We start from the raw sequence: 22,560 nt of genomic DNA on the forward strand, positions 1-22,560 counted from the left end.
GGTGCTCTGTCAGTGTCTCTGCACAATTTCTTGATTACAATGGGAGCAATAACACTATGAAAACACTAATTTATGTGTTATCTTTTAATAGTATGATTGTCTTTGCTTTGTGCAGAAAGCTTCTGGTCTTGGTTTTCCACACAATCTACATAACCCCAGCCTCCCCTTTCCCCCTGCTTTATGCATGTGGTTCTTTTTTAAAAAAAAAATCTTCCAAAATCTTACAATTTCCTATGATTTCCTATGATTCAGAAATCTAAAGTTCTGTGTTGTTGTTTAAAATTTTAGTATAGGTGGTTCTGTAGATAGCAACATGCTTTTTTATCCAGCATAAACTTACCCTGTAAAAATCTTCTTCACTAAATTGAAAGCTTTGTGATGCAACAGGAATAGGAGAATGGTTCATGACATGCCCATTAACATGAAGTTGACCTCAGTTTCACTACTGTAGTGCTAAAGCAATAGCACTTGCACATTCATGTGAATGTAGTAATATTGGTAATGATGGGGTTTTTTCGTTAATGAAAAATTACATCATAATAAGAATAGGACAACTGGTTAGCAATGGATGCGTGCTGACTGTCAGCAACTCATCTGAGCCATATAGCCAATGCTGGCATACAACAGAGTATGACTGGCAAATTCAGAAACGTGGTTCTCAGCTCCCAGTTGAGATAACAGCAGCTGGATGTCTTGCAGGAACTGAAAAATGCAGAGGCTTCGGGAACTCTCCAGCAAATGCTGACTCCGGCTCCTGCTGATAAACGACCAGACAAGCCGAGTCTCCCGAAGTGCTATCTTTATTTACAGTGCTACAAATCACCAACGCTATATTACAGATCACACACGAATACCAACTCTCCTACTACAACCCACAATGCAATCACTGGAAGCTCCTGAGCTTATATGGCCTTGAGACCATGTGGTCTCCCAAACTCAGTTACTTCCTGTGCCACAGTGTAAAGTGTCCCACTGTGCAATATAGCTAGATGTTTCATCATCCAGGCACAAGTGCACACAGGCATCAGAGTGTCCTTGAGGCTATGAGCATCAGCTGTGCTTGATCAGCCTTGTCCTTCCAGTGCTGGATGCTCATGGTCACACACACACACATCCAAGCATTTCCCAGTGTGCTGACTTTAACCCCTGACACTGACATCATGCGACAAGGGGAGGAATCACATGTTGTAATTTCACTCCAATTCCATCACTAGTGCCTCATGTGGTAATCTCCCAAGTCTGAAAGATGCTACAAGATTCCTCTGCATACTTTGCTGTAGCTTACCTTCTTCCCTCATATATCATGAATGTGGCTTATTAATTACTGCACTTTAAATCAAACTGGAACTGGGTTTGTTTTTTTCCAGTGATTCATTTGCAACCATTCCCTTTCTGTTCTACAAAGTGGCCACTGCAGTTCACGAAAAAGCACAGCTCTTCATCCTCCCACTTTTGAGTAGCTCTTTGTGCCTGTTGAATCACTGGGTAGGAGCCTGCCTTTTTTACCACTGCACTTTTCCTTTTAAATTGTTTTTGAGAACAAACAACTCTTTGCCATGTTTACAATAAACAACTATATAAGAGCATAATTTTTAAAATGGGGGGGGGGGACCCTCAGCAGTGCTTATGGATCAGAGGTGTTCTTCTTTTAAGCACTTCTGAAGCTTCAGAGGAATCTGGAGATTCTAAGGGATCTACCAGTTATTTCTACATGTTACTGGTTAAAAAACCCCTTTGCAATAAAATATGTAGTTTATTATTACTGTCTCAGCTCTTTTTCTTTGGAAGTTATAATTTACAGCAGATGGTTTTCTATCTACAAAATGCACACCAGTTTGGTATATGAGTAGTAGTGTTACCCTTGCCTCAGTTATCTTCATATTTCAAGACTTTTAATGCATTTGCTTTGACCAAATCATAGTTGAGAACTCAAATAACTAGAAACTTTATTTTTTTATAGCACCGAATCTCTGATGACACAAAGCCCTGTTGCTACAAAAACTTATTTGGGATTAGGCTGTTGGCAATATCAGCGTTCCAGAATCCACCCTCTGTTATGATGTGTAACCTTCTCTTCTAAGTGAAGGCAGCTTTCTAGAGAAAGATTCTCTTCCAACCCATATTTTTCGGTTTTCAGAACAGTCTTAAAGCTAGTATCTACTCTTGGAGCAAACTTTCTTCTCTCTATCTCCAATTTAACTTAACACAAGATAGTATATCTGTAGTTATGACAGGTTAAATTAAAACCAACAACAATGGCCTATATCCAACTAGAGCTGGTCTACTGAATCCATAGGCTCCACATAAATGTTGACTTACCATTTAGCAACTGAAAAGAAAAATCCAACTAGAGTTGATCTACTGAATCTATGGGATTCACATAAATATTGACTTACTATTTATTAACTGAGTCATGGGATCCATTCTAGGTGGCACTAGTGATTGGATTTAGACCAGTATCAGTATTTAGTAGTTTGCCATAATTAGAGCTTGAAGGAGGCTACAAGTATTACCAGGCTTCATTGACATTCCTGTACTTCCCTTATGTTCTTTTATCATTATAATCATCCAAGCCTCTCTCAACTATGCTTTCTGAATCCCATTGCTTGAACCCCCAGAAGTATCATAAACTGAGGTAGACAGCACTATTATATCCCCTCTAGCAGTTTTTACTTTAAAAAAGAATTGTGTAGTCTCTAACCTAGGAAGCTAACTAGTAAGGGAGTTTCCCAAAGACCTTAGATTTTAAAATAAGATCATAGAACAAATTTTAAGCATCTCCAAAATGGAATCTACACCTTCAAAACTGATGTCACAATAAACTTGTTGAAAGTATCAAAGGATTTGATTTTTTCTGAACAGCTTGAACCAGCACAGTGGTGTCATTTTGGGGGTGCGGGGTGAGGGGTGGGGGTTCAGACTGCACCAAGTGGCACCCTACAGGGCGGTGACACCACTGCTCCTCAAACACCTACTTTTTGCCAGAAATTCATCTGCTTCCCTTTAAAATGCTTTAAGAGATGGTGGGAGTGGGATGAAGCTCTGTGGGAGGAGACAAGAGAAGCCCCAGATTTTTTTTAAAATTCAAATTTCAAATTTCAAAATTTTAATTCTTTTTTAAAAAATTGTTGAATTTTTAATTTTTTTAAAAAAAATCTTTAAAACATCACATTTTAATCAAATCTTCACTATACATATGTAAATAGCATTTAGGTTGGTCATATGATATTGTAATTTGAAGGTATCATCCTAATTTTGTTAATTGTTTATGTCACAACTATTAGCATTACAATAGTGGTATATGGGAATGATGACTGACGAGTAACATTAGTGCAAAAAAGCACTGCAAAGCATTCTGTATGGCGTGAAACAGAAGAGGTCAATGGGGGGGGGTGACACCAAGAGTGACCACACCGGGTGACACCAACCCTAGGGGTGCCACTAGACCAGCATATGCAATAGATTCTATGTTTCACTATAATACAAGAAAATCCAAAATCCACAAAACAGCTATACCTTTATTGGCCAACCAAAATGTACCAAATACATCATGCAAACTTTCAAAGTTTCAATGACTTCTTCATCAGGCCAAAAGGTTAAAAGATGTGGACAGTCTCTTGAAACCACCACTAAACACTATACAGAATAAAGAGCATGCAGAAAGGCATGTTTGGTGGATGCATTTCAACATTTTAAATTCTGGGTTTTTTTATCACTGAAAACCAGAGCCTGGAAAAGTTACTTTTTAAAAATACAACCCCCTCTCTGGAACTTTAAACAGTGCCTCTTTTGAGCTCTGTGAAAGATTGAGCATTTACATCTTTCTGGAACACTATAAATTGTTAATCAAATTACCTACAGTGGCCAAAGATAGGGAGTGAGATTACAGAGCCTTTCCGTATATAGTACATGTATACCCAAATGTAAGTCTTCTAGAGTTGTTTTAAAGCATTAGTTGTCTGAACTTGATATACTAGTTTTATATTAGTGGCCTCTGATTCTCCTTCCACTGCTTAAAGAAGTCCGTAACAGGCAATCTCTATGTACTTGAAGGGAAATATTTATTGCTAACAATAACTTCATCAAGCACTGTTTATGAGGGAGTGAATGAGACTGTAGAAATAAAGTTTAGTACCATCAGTATTGGATCTTTCTCAAGTGAACAGCAGAAAATAAGGCTATATTGCTATCAGTTTTGGGAACCTTACCCCAGATAATAGCATGGTTCCAGAGTATCACAACCTTTCCAGTTTGGATTTTTAGGTTAACAGACAATATGGAATGGTAACTAATTCATCACAAATTGCTTAACTCAATAAGCGATTAGCCCAAATAAAGTAGGAAGAGCCTCTGGGAAGTCTTGTTCCCATTAATAATGAAGTAAAATTCAATATTAATGGGAATAAGACTTTCAGAGACTCTTCCTCTGCGGAAGAACCAAAGCAGCTGGAACAAATAATTCCATTTCAAAACTGCTTTGGTTCTCCTGCTGAATTACAATTTTAAATAACACAAGATATTGTGCCAATATTAATGCTAAGCTAATGTCCTCTGCTTTACTGCAGACTCTGGCAAGATATCAAGAACACTAATTCCCTTTTGCTTCATCTGTATTCTGGTCATCTTCATCTAATTCTTCTAGAACCATTTGCAGCAACCAGACATAAGAGGGAAATATCTTTCCTATCTATGACAAACTGATTACCTGGGATTTGTAGTTTGTTGTGGCACCAGAGTTCTCTGAGAGAGAAGGCTAAATATATCACAAAAAGATAAATCCTAGAATTCCATAGCATTAACCAATGGTAGTTAAAAGTGGTGTCAAACTGTACTATTTCTGCTGTGCACATAAGACCTATGTCTGAGTGGGGACTTGAATCCTGGTCTTCTGGACTCCTGGTCTAGTATTCAAACCACTATGCTACTAGAGATGAATTGGATCCTTTACTAGAATGTTATCAACTGAGCAGCCATAAAGAAAGTTCAGGATGGCAAGTCCATTCCTCTCTACCCCAAATAATGGTCTTCACACAGCACTCTTTTTAAAGCCTGGTTTTCCAACCCACCTATATAAAATTGCTGAATTCAGAGTCCCACTATTAGAGTTCACTTTCAGAAATAAATGTCAAGAGTGAGAAATAGCTGTAAAAGCCTTGCCAAGACATTGATGCAAACAACAGCAGTATGATCAGACTAATTGTATATTTCTAAGGTAAGAACGTAACGTCCATGTCATCTGTATGGAACAGAAGTGAATAACAGAGCTCATGTTGGGAGAAATTTCATTTATTTAATTGTCTTCAGGGAGAGGCAGGCTACAGAAACAGCAGAAAAGACTGCACCTGATTTTAAGATCATGTGGAGATTAGCATTAATTATTTCCAATTTACTCTAATTGGCCTTGTATTCTGAAATGACTTCAAAGCATTCTATCTAAAATAAAATCAACTAAGGCAGAAACAGGCTTAGTTATGCATAAAACAATAATGTCAGCAGTCATCAAAAGTTCATGCTCCTTGGTTATAAGCTGTGAGTCAAGCAGACCTCTTTAATCTGGTTTTCCTTACCAAAACAGAGCATGGCACTGGCAGCAGGGGAGGGAGAAGATACAGTATTTCCAGAAAGCATCTATAAAGGCTTATGCTTTATTTTTTATTTATATTACCTTCTAGTATGTTTTCTAGGCTCTAGTGTTCTGCATGAATACCTTAACCTAGCAGATACACAAAACTATATCTTCCCATGGGCATAATTTTAACTTTGCAAACAGACACCCATGTTTGATAATCCTCAGACACTAAAGGCCGATATAGACTGGCATGAAAAGCCAGCTTCTAACTGGTTTGGGGTGTGGCGTATGCACAACGCATGCCCCCATGATGCCCGGAAGCCGGTTCCACGTAACCTGGCTTCCCACATGGCAGCCAGCTTCTGGGCGCTCTGGCGGTGCGACGTTTAGACACAGCACACTGCTGGAGCACCGTAAAGCTGCAGCATGGTGGGAAAATCTAGCTTTTTGTTGGCACAAAAAGGAACAGCAATTTGTCGCTGGTTTTGGGTTCGGCAAAAAGGCGGATTGGGGCTGTGGCATGTGGTTGCTGCAACCCCAATCCAGCTCTCAGGGGCAGCTTCAAACTGCCCTTTGTGGCAGTATAATCCACCCCTAAGACAGTATTTTGATTTATGAGAACTTAATTAAACCCAATTCATTAACTGCTAGATCTGGCCCTCAGGATGCTAGCAATTCCTGCCTAACTCTGAGGAAACAATCACCACTAATAAATGTGTTCCTGAATGCCCCACAGAGATTTTAGTGGTAGCTTGTTAGGAAACTGCTTCACAAGCAGCTCTGTTCATACAACTGCAGTGTGATAATCCTGACTGATTAGGAACTGACATATATGAAACTGTATGGGTTGCTACTAACTAGTACATTAGGATGCCAGGGCATTAAATAAGCAAGTTTGATGTTTTGAAATGCAGTAACAGCAGGGGCTTATCTAGGGGTGTGCATTGAAGGTGCACCACAGTAGGTGACACTCTAAGGAGGGGTGACACTGCTGCTCCCCAAACATCTGCCTTTGGGTGGAAAAGGGCCATAATAACATTTGCTTGCATGGCTTAAAAATATTGGAGCTCAGTGGAAGAGATAGACTAAGTGGGGTGAGGCTCAGTGGGAGAAGAAAGGAGAGTCCCCAGTTTTGTTTTAATTAAAATTTTACATTTTACATTAAAAAAAATCTTTTAAAAAACCACATCTTAACAAAATTTCACTTTAAACACATGAGAGTATGTGCATGTACACCTATTTAGGCTGTGCATATGATATTGTAATTTAAAGGTTTACTTTCAATTTTGCTGGTTGTTTATATCAGATCTCTTGCCATTACCGTCAGTGATATATGGGAATTACGATTTATGAGTAACATAAAACATTGCTAAGAAATTATGTATAGTTTCATATAGGAAGAAATAAATGGCGTGTGTGTGTGATATCAATTCTAGTAATGCCACTGAGTGACAGTGACTTCTGTGCTCCCTAATATAACACACATATAAAGTTTCCAGAAAGTCCAGCCTGACAGAATTTGATTTCAAAAGAGAGAAAAAAGTCATGAAAGGGAAATTAAAAGGAAGAATGAGGTGGTTCAGATTTCTCCAACATACTGTACTTGGGGGTTATTTAAAATCAAAATAATAGAAGCTCAGCTAGAATGGGCTGTATACTATAAATTATGAAAGGGATGCAACAGCTTCCAGAGAATTCCAGTGTGGCTGAAAATCAAGCAAATGTCCTTATCCAAGGAGCCACTGAGTTGCAACAGTTTGAATGTTGGTTTAGGACATTTGGGAGACTAGGGTTTGAATCCCCACTAATGTTTTTGTTGTGGCAACAGAAAATTAATTTCCCGTTTCCACGGGGGAAGTCCCATCTTCCCAATATATCATTTAATAAACGGGTGGTCACTGTGCCCCCCCCCCAATGTTTTGTACAGAAGCTCCCATGATCCTCTTCTATTGGCTGTGCTGGCTAGGGCTGATGGGAGCTGCAGGTCAGTACCATCTGTGTTTTCACTCACCCATGGCTTAGGCCTGTTACAGACTGCCAAAATAAAGCTGCTTCAGGTCTCTTTGGAGGTATGCTATTTAAATGATGCATGCATCCTAAGAATCCGGAAGCTGCACCAAAGCTGCACTCCAGTGCTTAGGAATGGAGTGTGGCTTTGGCGCGACCTCCAGACCCATGCATCATTTAAATTGCATACCTCCAAAGAGACCCAAAGCAGCTTTATTTTGGCAGTCTGTAACAGGCCTTAGTAACGTTCAGTGTGAGGTTGGGGCTACCATACATTTTGTTTCATGGAAGGGAGCTACCAATAAAGAAGCATAGAGACAGGGAAATTTACTATTCAAAGTGACCACCATGTTATCTGTTTCAGTGTAAAAAGTATGGAAGGGAGGCATTGTGACATTTTTAAGACTCAGTGGTTGTTGGTTAAACAAGGGAAAAACATGGATTGCAATCAACTTCAGATTCTCTAATGTGTGACTCATGCAAGATTTAATAAATCAGGTGGGAATTGTGTGGCTCCCCAGATGTTGCTGAACTGCAGCTTCCAGCACACCTTACCCTTGGCCTATGCTGCCTAGGCAGCTGGGAGTTGCAGTCCAATATCTGACCAAGCTGGAGTTGCAAGAGGGAGGGAGAAGCTTAGTCACTACTAATATCAATCTCCATTTCCCATTTTATAGCATGTTAGTACATCTTAGTCAGAAACTAACCACATTAGTGAAAATTACAGATATTTGCAATTACATTTCAAACAGTCTTATGGTTTGATGAAAACAGGACAATAAACCAAAAGGTAAATGCTACCACCTGCTGGATAAAAGGAGAATTGGAGTGGAACTCAATGTACTCAACCCATCTATGGAGTTTATCACACAATGGAGATTGGGAGTTTATCCCGTGAATATCCTAGAAAAATCGCTCAATTACACAAAATGATTTCACACACTGTCGCACAAAACCCACCATTAAAGTGGTCGCAAAGAAGCATTAACGCGCACCTTTTTACGTCCAGGATTTCAGTGACAATGCATTTCCGATATCCCTTTATTTCCGCTATTGCGTGTGATTCTCATTTGCACAATTACTCGTCATTTCTGCTTTATTTGCGGGATGCTTTAAATATGCTTTAATCTCTGTTTGATGCCAAAATTAGCCCCCGTGTGATAAACTCCTATGTGAAGTGCTGTGGAACGAGAACCAGATTTCTTTGCTTCTCAGAAACTTTTAATTTATTCTGAAGATCTTTCATGTCACAAGCTTCTTCAGTGCTCTTTGTTTCTGAATGCAAATACTGCAAACCAGACTTAAAGTTCCAGCTTGCTTTCCAACAAATGTTGTTATGTGCCTTCAAGTCCTTTCTGACTTATGGTGACCCTAAGGCAAACCTTTCATTTGCTCTTTTGTTTTTTTGCAATATCTGTTCAGGGTTTTGGCTTTGGCTTCCTTTCCAACAATAGCAAGGTTTTATTTGTTTATTTATTTTTGCTAAACCTAACCTGGGCAGTAACAGCAGGTCTAAAACTCTCCTTACATCACTCCTGAACGAATATTAAGATCTGTCAAACTGCTGACATACAGTAAACTATTTTCACCCTCTTGGGACCCTATTTCTTATATCCTTTATTATAAATCATCTTGTAGTAAAGAAAATACAAAAGAATGAGCAGAGATCCAAAATTACCAGGTATAAAAGCCAAACCCAGTGGAGCTTTCTGGGCAGGAAAACTCTGGATCTTTCCATTTCAAGATTTTATGCAGGATTTTGATACAACAAAATCCAAGCAGCTTTGATTAGAAATCCTAACCTTTTAGTTGAATCTAATGGTGTGTGTGTGCGCCACCATTCAAGCCAATGGTGCATCAATATAGGACAATTTCCATTTTCATGGGGGGGGGGGGTCCAGAACAGATCCCCAATGAAAACAGAGGGAGAACTATGTATATGTGTGTGTGTACACACATGCACGCACACATAATATCCTGCCTGCATATCTCTCCAGTCACATCCTCTCTTCTAACATACTTTTCTTCTCTATGTAAAGGGGTCTTGTAGCACCTTTGAGACCCACTGAAAGAAAGAAATTGGCAGCAGGAGCTTTCCTAGACTACCCAAGGAAGTAGACTTTACTCTAGGAAAGCTCCTGTTGCCAACTTCTTTCCTTCAGTGAGTCTCAAAGGTGTTACATCTCTCTACATCATCATCATCATCATCATCTCCAAATGCATCTGAGGAAGTAGACTTAGATCTAGTAAAGCTCCTGCTGCCAACTTCTTTCCTTCAGTGAGTCTCAAAGGTGTTACATCTCTCTACATCATCATCATCATCTCCAAATGCATCTGAGGAAGTAGACTTAGATCTAGTAAAGCTCCTGCTGCCAACTTCTTTCCTTCAGTGAGTCTCAAAGGTGTTACATCTCTCTACATCATCATCATCATCTCCAAATGCATCTGAGGAAGTAGACTTAGATCTAGTAAAGCTCCTGCTGCCAACTTCTTTCTTTTCAGGATTCTTTCCCCTGAGTATTTGTATTTGAAGGGCGGGGGAATATTTAAAAATCCCAGCATGCCTTTCGCCGTTGCCAGTGGAAGGGCAGGACTTCATTACGTGGGGCTTAGCGTCACTGACGCCGTGCCCTTCTGCTGGCGCCTCCCGCTGAGCCAATGAACGAGTTCCAGTCTACACGTCTATAAGGCAGCCTTTGCCTGTTTGGGTTATGTATAAGGCGCGCGCATGCGCGAACAGCCCCCGCGTGACGTCCTTTGGCGCAGCCCTCTTTTCAGAAGGTCCGTGAAGCGCTTTAGAACGCTTCCACCCACAAGGGGAGGGGGCACAAAAGTAAGGAAAGTGCGCATGCGTACCAAGGCTCGGAATGGCCAAGGCTTCCAACTTCCGCCCTTAGTTCCTAACTCTAAATGGCCGTATAGTGGGGTTGCCATAGCAACTACCAAGCGTCTCATGGGTGGTTGTTTACGGGCCTTTTTTTGCTCATCCGGCCTCCTTTGGAGGGCTGCGGTCAGAACCTGTGTGAGGTGAGTTAAAATAGGGTTTGATGACAAAAGGCTGCATCCGCGCTGGAGAAATAACCCGGTTTGGTCCCGCTTTAACTGCCCTGGGCTCCATGCTATGGAATTCTGGGAATGGTAGTTGGCTGTGGCACCATCTGGTGCCCAGGGCAGTTAAAGCGGGACCAAACCGGGTTATTTCTCCAGCGCGGATGCAGCGAAAGTGTGCTAAAAAGAAGGGAAATGCAGTTAGGGAATGGCAGTGGAGGAAAACATATCCAGCAGCTCAAGAAATGTGTTTTTCTCTCAAGGAGGGGTGTTAGTTCATCCACATGCTGTTGGACTGCAACTCCCATCTTCATAACCAAAGGCAGAGTAGATGGGAGTTGTAGTTCAGCATCTGGCAATACACACACACACACACACATATTGATCATGGATTTGGTTAATATGTTCTCTCTAGGAATATCTAGGTCCTCCAGTGCAACTCTATGGTCAACTTTAACTAACAGTGGCACTGAAAGCCCTAGAGATTCCTAGAAAGACCACTGCACAGGGCCTTTGTAGCTACTCCAGGGAAGTTCTGTGGCCAGTGTCTGTTGGACGTTGACCACAGAGTTGCGCTGGAGGACCTAGAGATCCCTAGAGAGGTGTCCTCTCAGGGAAAACATGGTGTTTTTGTTATTTATAGTTTCCTCATATTCACGGGGGTCTTGTGCCTCTAACCCTAGCAGATGTGGAGGGATAAGTGTATGTATAGGCTGCAAGGACTGCATATGTGAACAGACATTGTATTATTATAGTGAGTAACCCAACATTAGATGTGTTTACCAGGAAATGGGTCCTCATAAGTCCAGTGGGTTGTTTCTGTGTCTTCAAGGCACACCAGACTTATGGCGACTCTTAAGGCAATGGGTTCATGGGGTTTTCTTGGCAAGTTTCCTCAGAGGGGTCTATTATTCTATGATTCTATGAGAGAGAACATATTAAGTCCGTGAATAATTACTCCCCAAAAGTTAAAGCCGCATATGTGAAGGGTTGACTGTACTTCCATTTTGGTTACCAAATGCATGTCTAGCATGCTGGGGGTAGCTGGTAAAGCAGACATATCTGTTCTCCTCTTTTCTCTCTGTGTTGTGGTTCATGTGTGCTTAATAAGAGATTCTTGCATCTGCTGCGTTTACCTTGCCTTTGAGCATGGATAGGCACACACAACTATAATAGGCCAGCTAGAGCAGAATCCCTTTCTTTCTCAGATCAAGTTTTTATTGCATTGTTTATCACAGACATATTGCTGCAGTTCAAGACTGAAAGTACGTGTTTTACAGCCCTCATTCATCGCCAACAATGTTGAGCCTTAGTTTTTTGTGGGTTTTTTGGGCTATGTGGCCAAGTTCTAGAAGAGTTTCTTCCTGATGTTTTGCCTTCATCTAAATGCCAGCCACAGATGCAGGCAAAACGTCAGGAATAAACTCTTCTAGAACATGCCCACATAGCCCAAGAAACCCACAAATGGCCATGAAAGCCTTCGACTTCACAATGTTGATCCTGCTAAAAAACTTTCAGATAGATAGAATGTGTTAAAGAAGGGCTGGGCAGGCATTAAAAAGATATTTGTAAAGAGAAGCTTCTTTTTCAGAGATTTGTTACCTCAGGTATGCCTGTATTATGTCTTTATTTAAGCACATTTATAATTTGACCTATTTCCAAAGATCTTTAGATGTCACAGAACAAACTTAAAAATCACAATTTAAATCACAACAGAATGATGCAGAGAGAGGTCAGGAAGACCTTTCCCTTTGTATGGTTTCATGAATGATTTCAGATGGGCTGGAGAAGAAGGTGGTTGGGATGAATAGGATTTTGTTGACTAGGCATTGTATTCCTAGACCAAAATTTTCCATTTCAAAATCTACTGTAAAGTTCCAAGGCCTGGCAGTATAGATCTATTTTCATGATCCTGTTTTTTCCCTTGCTAGATTATTCACTTATTTAATAAGTGGTATATAATTAAGCTTTCTTTATCTATTTATTTAAGGCTTTGATGGATATTACACGGGGAAGCCTGGATGAAATTTCAAGGCCAGCATCTAAATCAAGAATCAATCATGGAACCAAAGTTTTAAGTACCTCTTTAGAGGTCTTAACACCAGAGCCAGACCCGTTCAAGGTATTTATTAAACCCACGGTGCTGTCAAGGGTTTGTGCTTTGGGTCCACAAATTATTAGCCATTAATTCTGTATGATTGCTACTAATCCATACTTGTATGAATGACTGGGACAGAGGGAGATCATGTCTTATTTGTGCTATTAGTCTCTCATGCTGATCAAAAAATACTCTTAATGGGACCAAAATAGAAAATAAAATGTCCCAGTTAGGGGGGTTTCTGATGCCAGATATCTTGTTCATAATTGGTCTAGGTGCACTAACTTCTTTCATCTCCTGTTGACACAATGTTTGCAGTTCCATTTATCTCATCTGTGTAAAGCAATAACAGCACCAAGAAAGGTGAGCCTCAACTTGGTACTGCAGAAATGATGATTCATAGAATATAAGATGCTTAATGTATGTTCATGTTTTCCTTGTGAGTCCTTTTATATTAGAATAACTTTCATAACTTGATCTCTCTGTAGTCTTAGGTCAAGATCTTGCATATTTTTTTTTAGTGTAGCAGAAATATGCATTGGCATAGTTCTAAATCTGACAGCTGTGCAACTGATTGAGCAGAGGGTCATGTTGTCTTGAATTCATCCTCTACAAGCCTGTAATAAATGCATCAGATTTTATGTTCTTCCAAAGTGCTATCAAACCCTTCATTTTATCTAGTGGAACTATAATATAGAATATAATAATGGGGTTTGAAATGATAATGAGACAACAGTTTTATACAAGAAGAGTGATAAGCTTGTTGAAACTCTCTCTTTGCACAATCATTTCTAGGTTGACTTTTACAGTGATCACACAGAAGATAAATCAATTTTTTCTCATGTGAATGCAGAGGAATGTGGAGTGATGGAACTGGAAAGCTCACAAGAAATAGCTGAACAAAAAACTAACAGTGGTTTCCAGTTGGTGATACAAGATGAAAATCAGGTTGAAGGTATGAAAGTCTAATGTATGTATAATGCAAGCTCATGTATGTTTACTTAGAAGGAAGTGTGGTATTTGGTCAGATAGGCTGTCTGGTAAATAAGGATTGCATCTATACATAACTATATAAAAGCTGTTTTGAGTTCATGAGAAGTTATGTGAATGCTGAAATAACAAAGTAATTTTCATTGGATAAATTTATATTTTTAAAGTCAGAATTTTCTATTTTGGGATTGCTTCAATAATAATAATAATAATAATAGAGTTTATTTATATACCGCCCAATCACTGGGAATCTGAGCGGTTTACAACAGAGGGATAATAGATGGTTCCCTGCCCTCAGGCTTACAATCTAAAAGACACAACACAAAAGGAGAAGGGAATGGTTGGGGGGGGGGGAGGAGATCAGGTCCAGCATTCCTCTCTCCCTCTGAGGCCTGGACCAAGGCAGGTGAACCGGAAGGAGGGCTCTTCTTCTTCCAGGCAGGCCGGTTGGAGCTGGCCTGCCTCTCTCTCCCTCAAGATGGTGGATGAAGGGAGGGCTTCTCTTCTTCCAGGCAGGCCTGGTGGAGCTAGCCTGCCTCTCTCTCCCTCATTATGACTGTCTTAATGCACAAAGTAATTAAACTAGGGGGCAATTTATTGATGAAGTGAACTTGAGATAAAACCTTCCCACCTTTTTCATGCTCAAACAGTTGGATAAGCTGTTAGTGTCTAGAAGTTGAGTAAATTCACAAAATGAGATAAGTTGTTAGTTAACTGAAAAGCATTTTACTTGTTAAGACTGTACTAAATTTTAATAGATAACTGGACTTGGTTGAAGATAAAGAAACTTAGTGTGACAGGTGGATGAGAAGGAGGTAGGTTTGGGGGGGAATGTATTCAGTGAGGCCTTGCTCCCAAGTAGAAATGAGACAATGTATAGAGAAAGTATTGGATGGAATCTCTGCAGTTACCACTCCTGTTTACATTGTGAGTGAATAGACAAGTAACAAGGGAGAAATAAGAGGCTGAGGGTAACAATGACTAGTAGATGGAGCTTTTTATGAAGCAGAATTCCCATGTTGTACACCTGGATCTAAGTAAGTCCTGAGGATTGGAACCACATCTCATACTAAATTTTCTCTTCAAAAAAAGAATTTTCCAGAATTTTCCCTCCCAGTTCCCCTTGCAGTGCATGCATACTTATACATAAAGTAAGGGGCGATACACACGGGCCCTGAAATGCTGCCCCTCTTTGCTGTGCCATGTTGCTGCAGCAACCAAACAGGGTGGCAACGTGATGCAGCAAAAAAGGAGCCGCCTAGAGCGGTTCCTTTTTGCGGGGCGATAAGGGCTGCAGCCCTTATGACACCACTTCCGCCCAGAGGTGTGTGGGCACTCTGGCACCATTATGTGTGGACAGGGGCGCAGACTTGTGATGTGATGACACTGATATTAGGGCTCGGTGCATATAGATGCTGCACCGTAGTGAGCCCTAATTTTGGTGTCAGGGTGTCACAAAGCACCTGTGTGTACCACCCCTAAGTTTCACTTTTTTTCAGCGGTGATTATTCCTCCGTAACTAGGACAGCTGCCACCATTGTTGTATTCATCACTAGTTGGACTGGTAGGTGGCCTGGTGAACTTGTGTTCATAAATTGTGTATTTATATATGATTCAGTTAATGTGAATTGAACTAAGAGTGCATATAATCACTGGTCAGTATGCTTCATTGCCTGATAATTTAGACCAGTCTTACTCAACCTGCTGATTTAGAAATGTTGATAGTACAGCTTCCAGAAACCTAGCTGGGTAGGAGTTGTAGTTTGAAAACATCTGGAGCACACCACATTGGAAAATACATTATTGGAGAATTATTACTAGCCATTGTGCACAATTGTCAGATATTCTGGAAAATGAATAGTACTGTATAAACAATATTTTGCACAATGATGTGTGTAATCTCTAAGTGATTTTGAAGAATGGAAGGGTTTGTGTCCTGCATATTATCACATACAGGGTTCAAGGTAACACGTGAATGAAACTATGTTTGAAACCACATGTGTTTTGATTGTAATTTAGAGATAATGCATGTTGACTAGGTTCATTTGATATCCTCTGTTTATGCTGTTCAGAAAAGGGGCTGCTAGAGTTCCTTGGACAAAGCATGCAAATATAATACTGTTTGTGTTTTATATATGTTGCCTGCCTTTTTGTTTCCAGGCCTGATCCAAAGTTCTGGTACCCCCATTTAAATACCATAATAACCTGGGTCCTTGAGATTCCTCAAGGTTAATTCTTTTGAAATCATTATTAGATGGCCATCAGGAAGTCTATTTTATATTCCTCATCTGTCTTAAATTTGACATGTGGGCACTGATACAGGCACTGTATCAACTGTGGAATGCCCTTCCTTATATAGACCTAGCTGGTTGTGCCACTCTTTTTCCTTTGCTAGATGATGACAACAGGACTTTTCTGGTGGACTTTCAACAATAATGAAAACTGATTATTTGTAGGTTTGTGCCACTGATGCACATTTTGCTACTTTGGTTTTTTCCCTGGCTGTTTTGTTCGGTTTCTTTTTGCTTTGTTCTTTTTATGGTATATTTTAATGGGTTGATTCTGTTCTGATTCTGCTCTCTCTGTGAAAAAGGTGGAGAAAAACATTTTAATTGTGACTTGTGCTCCAGTTTCCGCAATATTCAGAGGACAAACTAATCATTTTACTTTACTGGAAGGTTATTACCTCTTCTGGTGGAACCTTTAATTGCTGCTCAACATGTAGAAATGAAGTAATTGTTCTCATTATAGCACCTTTGTGATAGGAAAGTTTTACTGATTGAATTCTTGTACATTTAAAAAAAATTAATAAGAAAACAAGAGTACTGTGAGGAAAGGATTTTTCTCAGAGCTTATTAAAAGTTTGGGAAGGCACTAAATGAACCTTATGCACATATGATTGTTAAATGGCTTCTTTATATACTCATCACAGGACTACAAATTGTTATTAACAAACAGTTCCTATGTAGTAATGTTACTTTTATGTTTGGTTCAAATCATAAAGGTACTATTAATTCCATGTTAATTTTCAGAGTATTCTTCAAGCTCAGAGGATTCTGAAAATGACTGTGCTAAAAATCAACTGTCCATTTGCAGCAATGCTCTCCCAAAAGTTAGCTAAATTACAGAATAGTACTTCTATATTTATTATTGAAATAATTTTTTATTCTGCTCTTTGGCTAAATAGACTCTTGGGGTAGCATACAGATCAAGTGCCCAAAAGACAATTCTTGTTCTCAGTTTTACCATCTAAATAACACAACACAAAATGATAAGGGGATGGAAGAGGGAAATGGAAAATGAGCAGACTTTGGGACTAGTTTTAATGTTGCATGGTTATTTTGATGATCACCCGAGATGGAAATTAGCTGATCATCATTCAGAAACAGGGCCCTGTGGGCCTTCCAGAAGTAGCCTAATAAAGTTTGCTGTCTCTGTGCATGGGTGGCTCAGCCTTCTGAATCCTTGCTGGAATCTGCTGTGTCCTCATGCAAATCATGAAAGGTGAGACACTTGCTGTTCCACCAAGCAGCAGATGAGCTTCTTTCTGTTCCTCATTAGGCTATTGGTTCCAAAAGATGTGAAGGGGAAGGAAATGTGCACCCAGCTTGTGAGAACGTCAATGGGTGGAAATGACAAAAACAGTGGTTTATCTTGCTGTGTGCTTCTTCTGATGGATTAGAAACTCCTAATTACTGTATTCCTCTGTATAATTTGGCTTAATTTTGAGATCCTTCCATATACCATTATTTATCCCATACCACATGTAAGTAAGTGGAAGTAAGTATTTGTTTGCCTCATCAAGGACCTACATGAAAGATGTTACCACTTGTATTAGCTCTTACTTCTGTCTTTTAAGATCAAGCTTGACATATACAAATGTAGACATGGAAGATGCTGGAATGAAAACACATTGGTGAAGGAAACTGTTACATTTCTGCAAGAGCTTATCTACACTGCTAGGAAACCCAGTATTCACCCTGTAGCAGCTGTGATCCAGACACACAACATTCTCAGGCAATGCAGGGCTTTTCTCTGAAAATCCAGAGAACAAAGAACTGCTTTTCACCTTGCATTCACCTGGAAAATCTAGATCAGTGGTGAAGGCATGGCCATGTGGCCAGAAATACTCAACAATATAGAACGTGTGATTGTTGTAGGACTGCCTTTTTTTTACTGTTACTCCGATCTCACCATGGTGAATGTGGCATTATCAGAGTTGGTGCAGACTGGGAAACTGTCCTGCAGCTATGGGGTGAGTATGGGGTTTCCGACCGGTGTAGACAAACCCTAACTTAAATAGCTTTGAGAAAGTCAGATACAAGTCCAGTTACAGAGTTTGTAATACCGATAGTAATTAATCCCCACAATAAGGCTTCAGAACACACCTATTTATAAATTAGACCCAAAATAGACATGGTGTGTGGGATCAGTTGTTTTTTATTTTTAATCTTTGTTTATTGACTGGGATCTCTGCAACTTTTGTTTTTTACATTAGCAGAGGGACACATGTTTTAAATAGTGTTTGGTTGCTCTGAGAGTAGGTGTAGTTCAGTCCTCTGTGTCTGCTTAGAAGCAAACCACATTTAGTTTCATGGATTTATTCCCAGGATTACGTACTTATATCCTTAAGTAAAGGATTGCAGTTGTTCTTCTCTTGTGAATTTTCCTCATAGAAGACTTTCACACAGTTGCTGTTAACTATTGGGAAAAAAATGAAGTACAGTATGTGTATCTGTTCCTCCTGCCTCAGAGATGAGCACATTTTTGCACCTTCTTAGAACATAGGTCTGATAGGTTATATTTAAGAAACATATTGACATAGCTTGAATGTTTGAAGCATAGTTAGTATAGCACAGGCACTGAGTGTTGATTTACTTCAGTTTTAATCCCCTCACATTATCACTTGGCTTTGTCATTTTCACATGTAGAAGCACTTGGATGATATAGCCCTGCCTTTGCACTTGTTAATGGTATGTTACAAAAGAGGACTGCAGCTGAATTTTTAAAAGTTATATGGATTAATCATATGAGTTTTAGTAAATTGATTGTTTTAATACAGCAAATAGATGAAAGCAATATCTTTAAAACAAGAAGCTTTTTTTGGGGTGAACACAGCACATATACCATAGCAAGCATCTTCTAAGGGGGAGAATTCATCTTGTGCATAAGAAAAAAAGTGAATGCTTCTTTTAAGTTAGTATTTTCAGTCTATAATTTTCATAAGTATTTGTATTGAAAATAATTTTTGGGAAAAACATTCTACTTGGTTAATCTGGGACATTTCAATTAAATCAGTGGTAGCTTTAATTCTAAGCTCTTTGTTGGACCACTGTCTCTTTCCTTTGTTATTGGATTTTTCATTGTTAAGAAGGTTATTGGAAATGAATATCTTTTTGGATGGGTTATCAGTGCAATACTTATTGGAAGATCGGAACCTGCATATTACCAGGCTAATGGCCAGTTTTCTGGTGGAGGCAACAAGATTATGGCTTAAATTTTAATAACGATCCTGAAGTTTTATTGTAATTGTATGTTGTTGTTGTATACCTAATAAAGGTTGCCTGACTGACTGACTGACTTGATTTATGAGATAGTGAAATGTCAGCAGTTTGAAGTAGCTTAGTTTAAAATATTATTAAGAATATTTGATTGAATTTGATTTTAATAAATACTTCTATATTTAAGTGACAGTCAAGTCTACAAACTCGAATGACTCTAAGGAGAAAGATGTAGACGCCCTCATCTTGAAAGCTATAAAGAAGATGAAAAAGTTGGATGAGATATTGGCAAATAAACAATCTCAAGAAAGAGCCATTAAAAAACAAGGGAGAGAACTAAGAAGAAAACTCTGGGAAGAATTTCAGGTTAGAAACATGAGATTTAATTCCAAAAGAATGCTAAGACCTTAGCATGGTCTCAAACTTTGAATTTCACTCCTATTTAAATTGTCTGTCTTACTAAAGTAAAATACTAGTCTTATTGGGAAAGTCCATAAAGAATGTTAGGTATAAATTCTAATTGTTCTGAAGATGAATAATCTTACACCATGGAACTCTGCAGCTATGGGAATCTCTCTGGTGTGAAACAAACATTTTTGCTAAAACTGTGCCATCAATTGTGTCTATAGAGTTCTTATGGCAAACACACAGACAGATGCAGTATGTCTATGCTTTTCAGTAGTGAGAGCTATTTCTAGGATAGCATTGGTAGCATTCATAGTTATCAAATCACTTGGCTCAAATATGAGGACCTGTGGGTAAAATCAGAAGGAAAGGTAACATTAAAAACCAGGGAAGACTTAATCAAGGATGGGGAAGGCGGCTTAAATATCAATTGGTTTACTTATAGGCAAATTTACAAAAGATTCAAGATGGATGCGAAAATGTATGGCTTTGAACCAGAGATTAAAAATGTGGAACTTGGAAATTTTTTATATTCAGTTAAAGACAAATTAATTGGCAAAATTTATGTGACACTTTTAACCTTAGAAATAGAGGAGGAAATGGTTAAAGATCAGATGATAAAATGGGCTAGATGTATTGGCCATCCAATTATGTTAAACCAATGGGAAAAGTCATGGAAGGATGTTAAGAAGTTAACTCTTTCTCAAAGTATTAGAGAAAACTTCTTTAAGATGATGTATTTTTGGTATCTCTCACCGTACAAAATGGCTATGATTTACAAAACAAAGAAAGAAAACTGTTGGAAGTGTAAAAAGAAAAAGGGAACGTTTTTTCATTGTTGGTGGGAATGCTCCAAAGCAGAAATCTTTTGGAGAATGATTAACAATTCGATCAATTACATAATGGGAACAAAGCTAACTTTAAAACCAGAGTTATATCTATTAGGGATAATGGAGGGGGAAATCAACAAAGAGAATGAAAAGGCAATATTTTATATGATCTCCCTGGCAAGGATATGTTTTGCTCAGAGATGGAAGAGTGAATTAACCCCGTCTAACAAAGAGTGGTTATTAAAATTATATGGGGGAATGGGCATGGATATCTTGATCCAAGCATTGAAGAATGAGTATGAAAAAAAGTTGTTGGACAATTGGAAAAAAGTAATAGTCTTCTTTGAAAAAGAATGGGGTAAAGCAGCAACATATAGTTTAAAATAGAAAATCTTGCCAACCTCTCTTCAGTGGTATCGTAATATATAAGTCTAACATGTAACATGTAATCTTTTTGAAGTAATCAACTCTAGTAAAGGAATAGTAAAGGATAGCCAAGTTCTAACATTAAGATTCTCACTGGTAGGAAGGAAGTCAATTTGTTGTTGTTGTTTAATGTTTGTTCAGTATAATGTGCTACAGGATAGGTGTAGGATAGAAAGGGGGGGTTGTGGTGAGGTGGGTTTTGTTGTTTTTCTAACTGTTAATTGTTGTGTTTGATCTGAGTCTCATGTAAGTTTTTGTATTACTTGTTTATTGATTTACATTAATGTATGTATGTCCTTCATCTCTGTTTTTTATATAATAAAATTAAAAAAAATTAAAAAAATAGTTATCAAATAGTAAAGTGATAATATGTGAATTTGTGTAATAGCTGGACTTCGTTAGATAAGTCAATTTTTATTGTGTTTTCTAGCCAAGTTCAGTATAAAAACAAATAATTACACAAAAATATTTTATCATGTGACCTAAAATTTGTCTAAGTGTGTAGGAATAAAGATTTAATTAAAAAAACTTCTTTTGCTGGTGAAGTTCTTCAAAATCTTAGGTACACCTCTGACCTAGACAGCTTGTTTTCTTATATATTTGTGTGTTTTGTCATTATATAGTCTACAGCATCTCGAAGTTCATCAGGGATTATAGAAGAGGTAGAAAACACCAGCAGATATTTAGCTTTGTCTTCACCATTACCGGAAACACTAGGTAAATATCAGAAATGGGTAACTGTAAACATTTTTCTTTCAAAACCAAAAGAGGTGTCTTAGGTGAACTGACAAACCAGAGGTGGCTTAGGTGGACTGCTACTTCCAAAGTCCTGCAAATCATACCAGCTAGAGTGCAGGGTGAGGCTGGCTTTATTTAGGCTTCTTGATTTGGTAGATCTAAAATAACCACCAAAATTGAAAAGGAGGAAATCTAGGGAAGCTAGCCTAAGTCAGGGGAATGGAGCTGCTTTGGATCCAGTGGATCAAAAGGTATTCCTACACTGCTTTTGGAAAGACTTCTTCTTACAATGCCAAATGCCTTCAGGACTGTTTGGTAGATATATTCTTACATAGGCTGATACAGACGGGCACTTTGTGGCGTGGCGGCGGCGATACTAGGGTTAGGGACCACGCACCAACTGCATGGTCCCTAACCCTAGTACGGAATGGCAGTGTAGCAATGGTGGTGTCCCGTGTACATGGCCATCACCATTATGACGTAAGCGCTGTGCATATGGTCTCAATTGTGGGAGGGACAATCATGGTTTTACCCATTGTTAAACTGTCCCATCCGGTTCAAGCTGACTGTCCCAGTTTCCAGGGAGGGGACGCAGCTTTGCACCAATGGCGGAAACAAGGTGAGTGCTAGGACCCAGGGAATGCCAGAATACATAATACATAATACTGGGTCTGGATTGAGCTCAGGGGCTTCTGGGAGTTGAAGCCCAAAGGGGTAGTTTGCTGGCTGGATTCAAATCCCCACTCAGTCAAGGAAGGCAGATGGAGGAATGAAGGGGTGAACTACATCTCCCAGCATTTGCCCTACATTGGTCATATATTTCGGTCTAACTTTTATCCTACATTTTTTTTTACATTTGTTCCGGTTTGGAGGTAGAGAATTATGGTAGCCCTAGCCGCGCTGTGTCAGCATGGCACCACATGTCACTTACGTCGCGAATGTGCCAGT

General features: G+C 39.1%; 1 protein-coding gene across 8 annotated transcripts in view; it reads left to right on the plus strand.

Annotated features, from left to right (window-relative positions):
- The first annotated feature begins 10,411 nt into the window (after positions 1-10,411).
- Positions 10,412-22,560, plus strand: part of FSIP1 (fibrous sheath interacting protein 1) — a 146,233-nt gene continuing 134,084 nt past the window's right edge. For 7 of the 8 annotated variants that reach the window (XR_016280975.1, XM_089521985.1, XM_089521984.1 and 4 more), the window contains exons 1-5: positions 10,412-10,603; positions 12,615-12,746; positions 13,518-13,677; positions 19,401-19,579; positions 21,498-21,591. Coding sequence is in view for 7 of the 8 variants with exons in the window: in XM_089521985.1 (XP_089378111.1) it covers positions 12,621-12,746; positions 13,518-13,677; positions 19,401-19,579; positions 21,498-21,591 (559 nt within the window). In the remaining variant the exon portion in view is untranslated. The remainder of the gene's footprint in view (positions 10,604-12,614; positions 12,747-13,517; positions 13,678-19,400; positions 19,580-21,497; positions 21,592-22,560) is intronic. The other variant, XM_089521983.1, reaches the window with a different exon arrangement.

This window comes from Sceloporus occidentalis, unplaced genomic scaffold (genome assembly GCF_023333645.1).
Source record: "Sceloporus occidentalis isolate IW3139 unplaced genomic scaffold, rSceOcc1.0.p SCAF_4, whole genome shotgun sequence".
Classification (NCBI taxonomy): domain Eukaryota; kingdom Metazoa; phylum Chordata; class Lepidosauria; order Squamata; family Phrynosomatidae; genus Sceloporus; species Sceloporus occidentalis.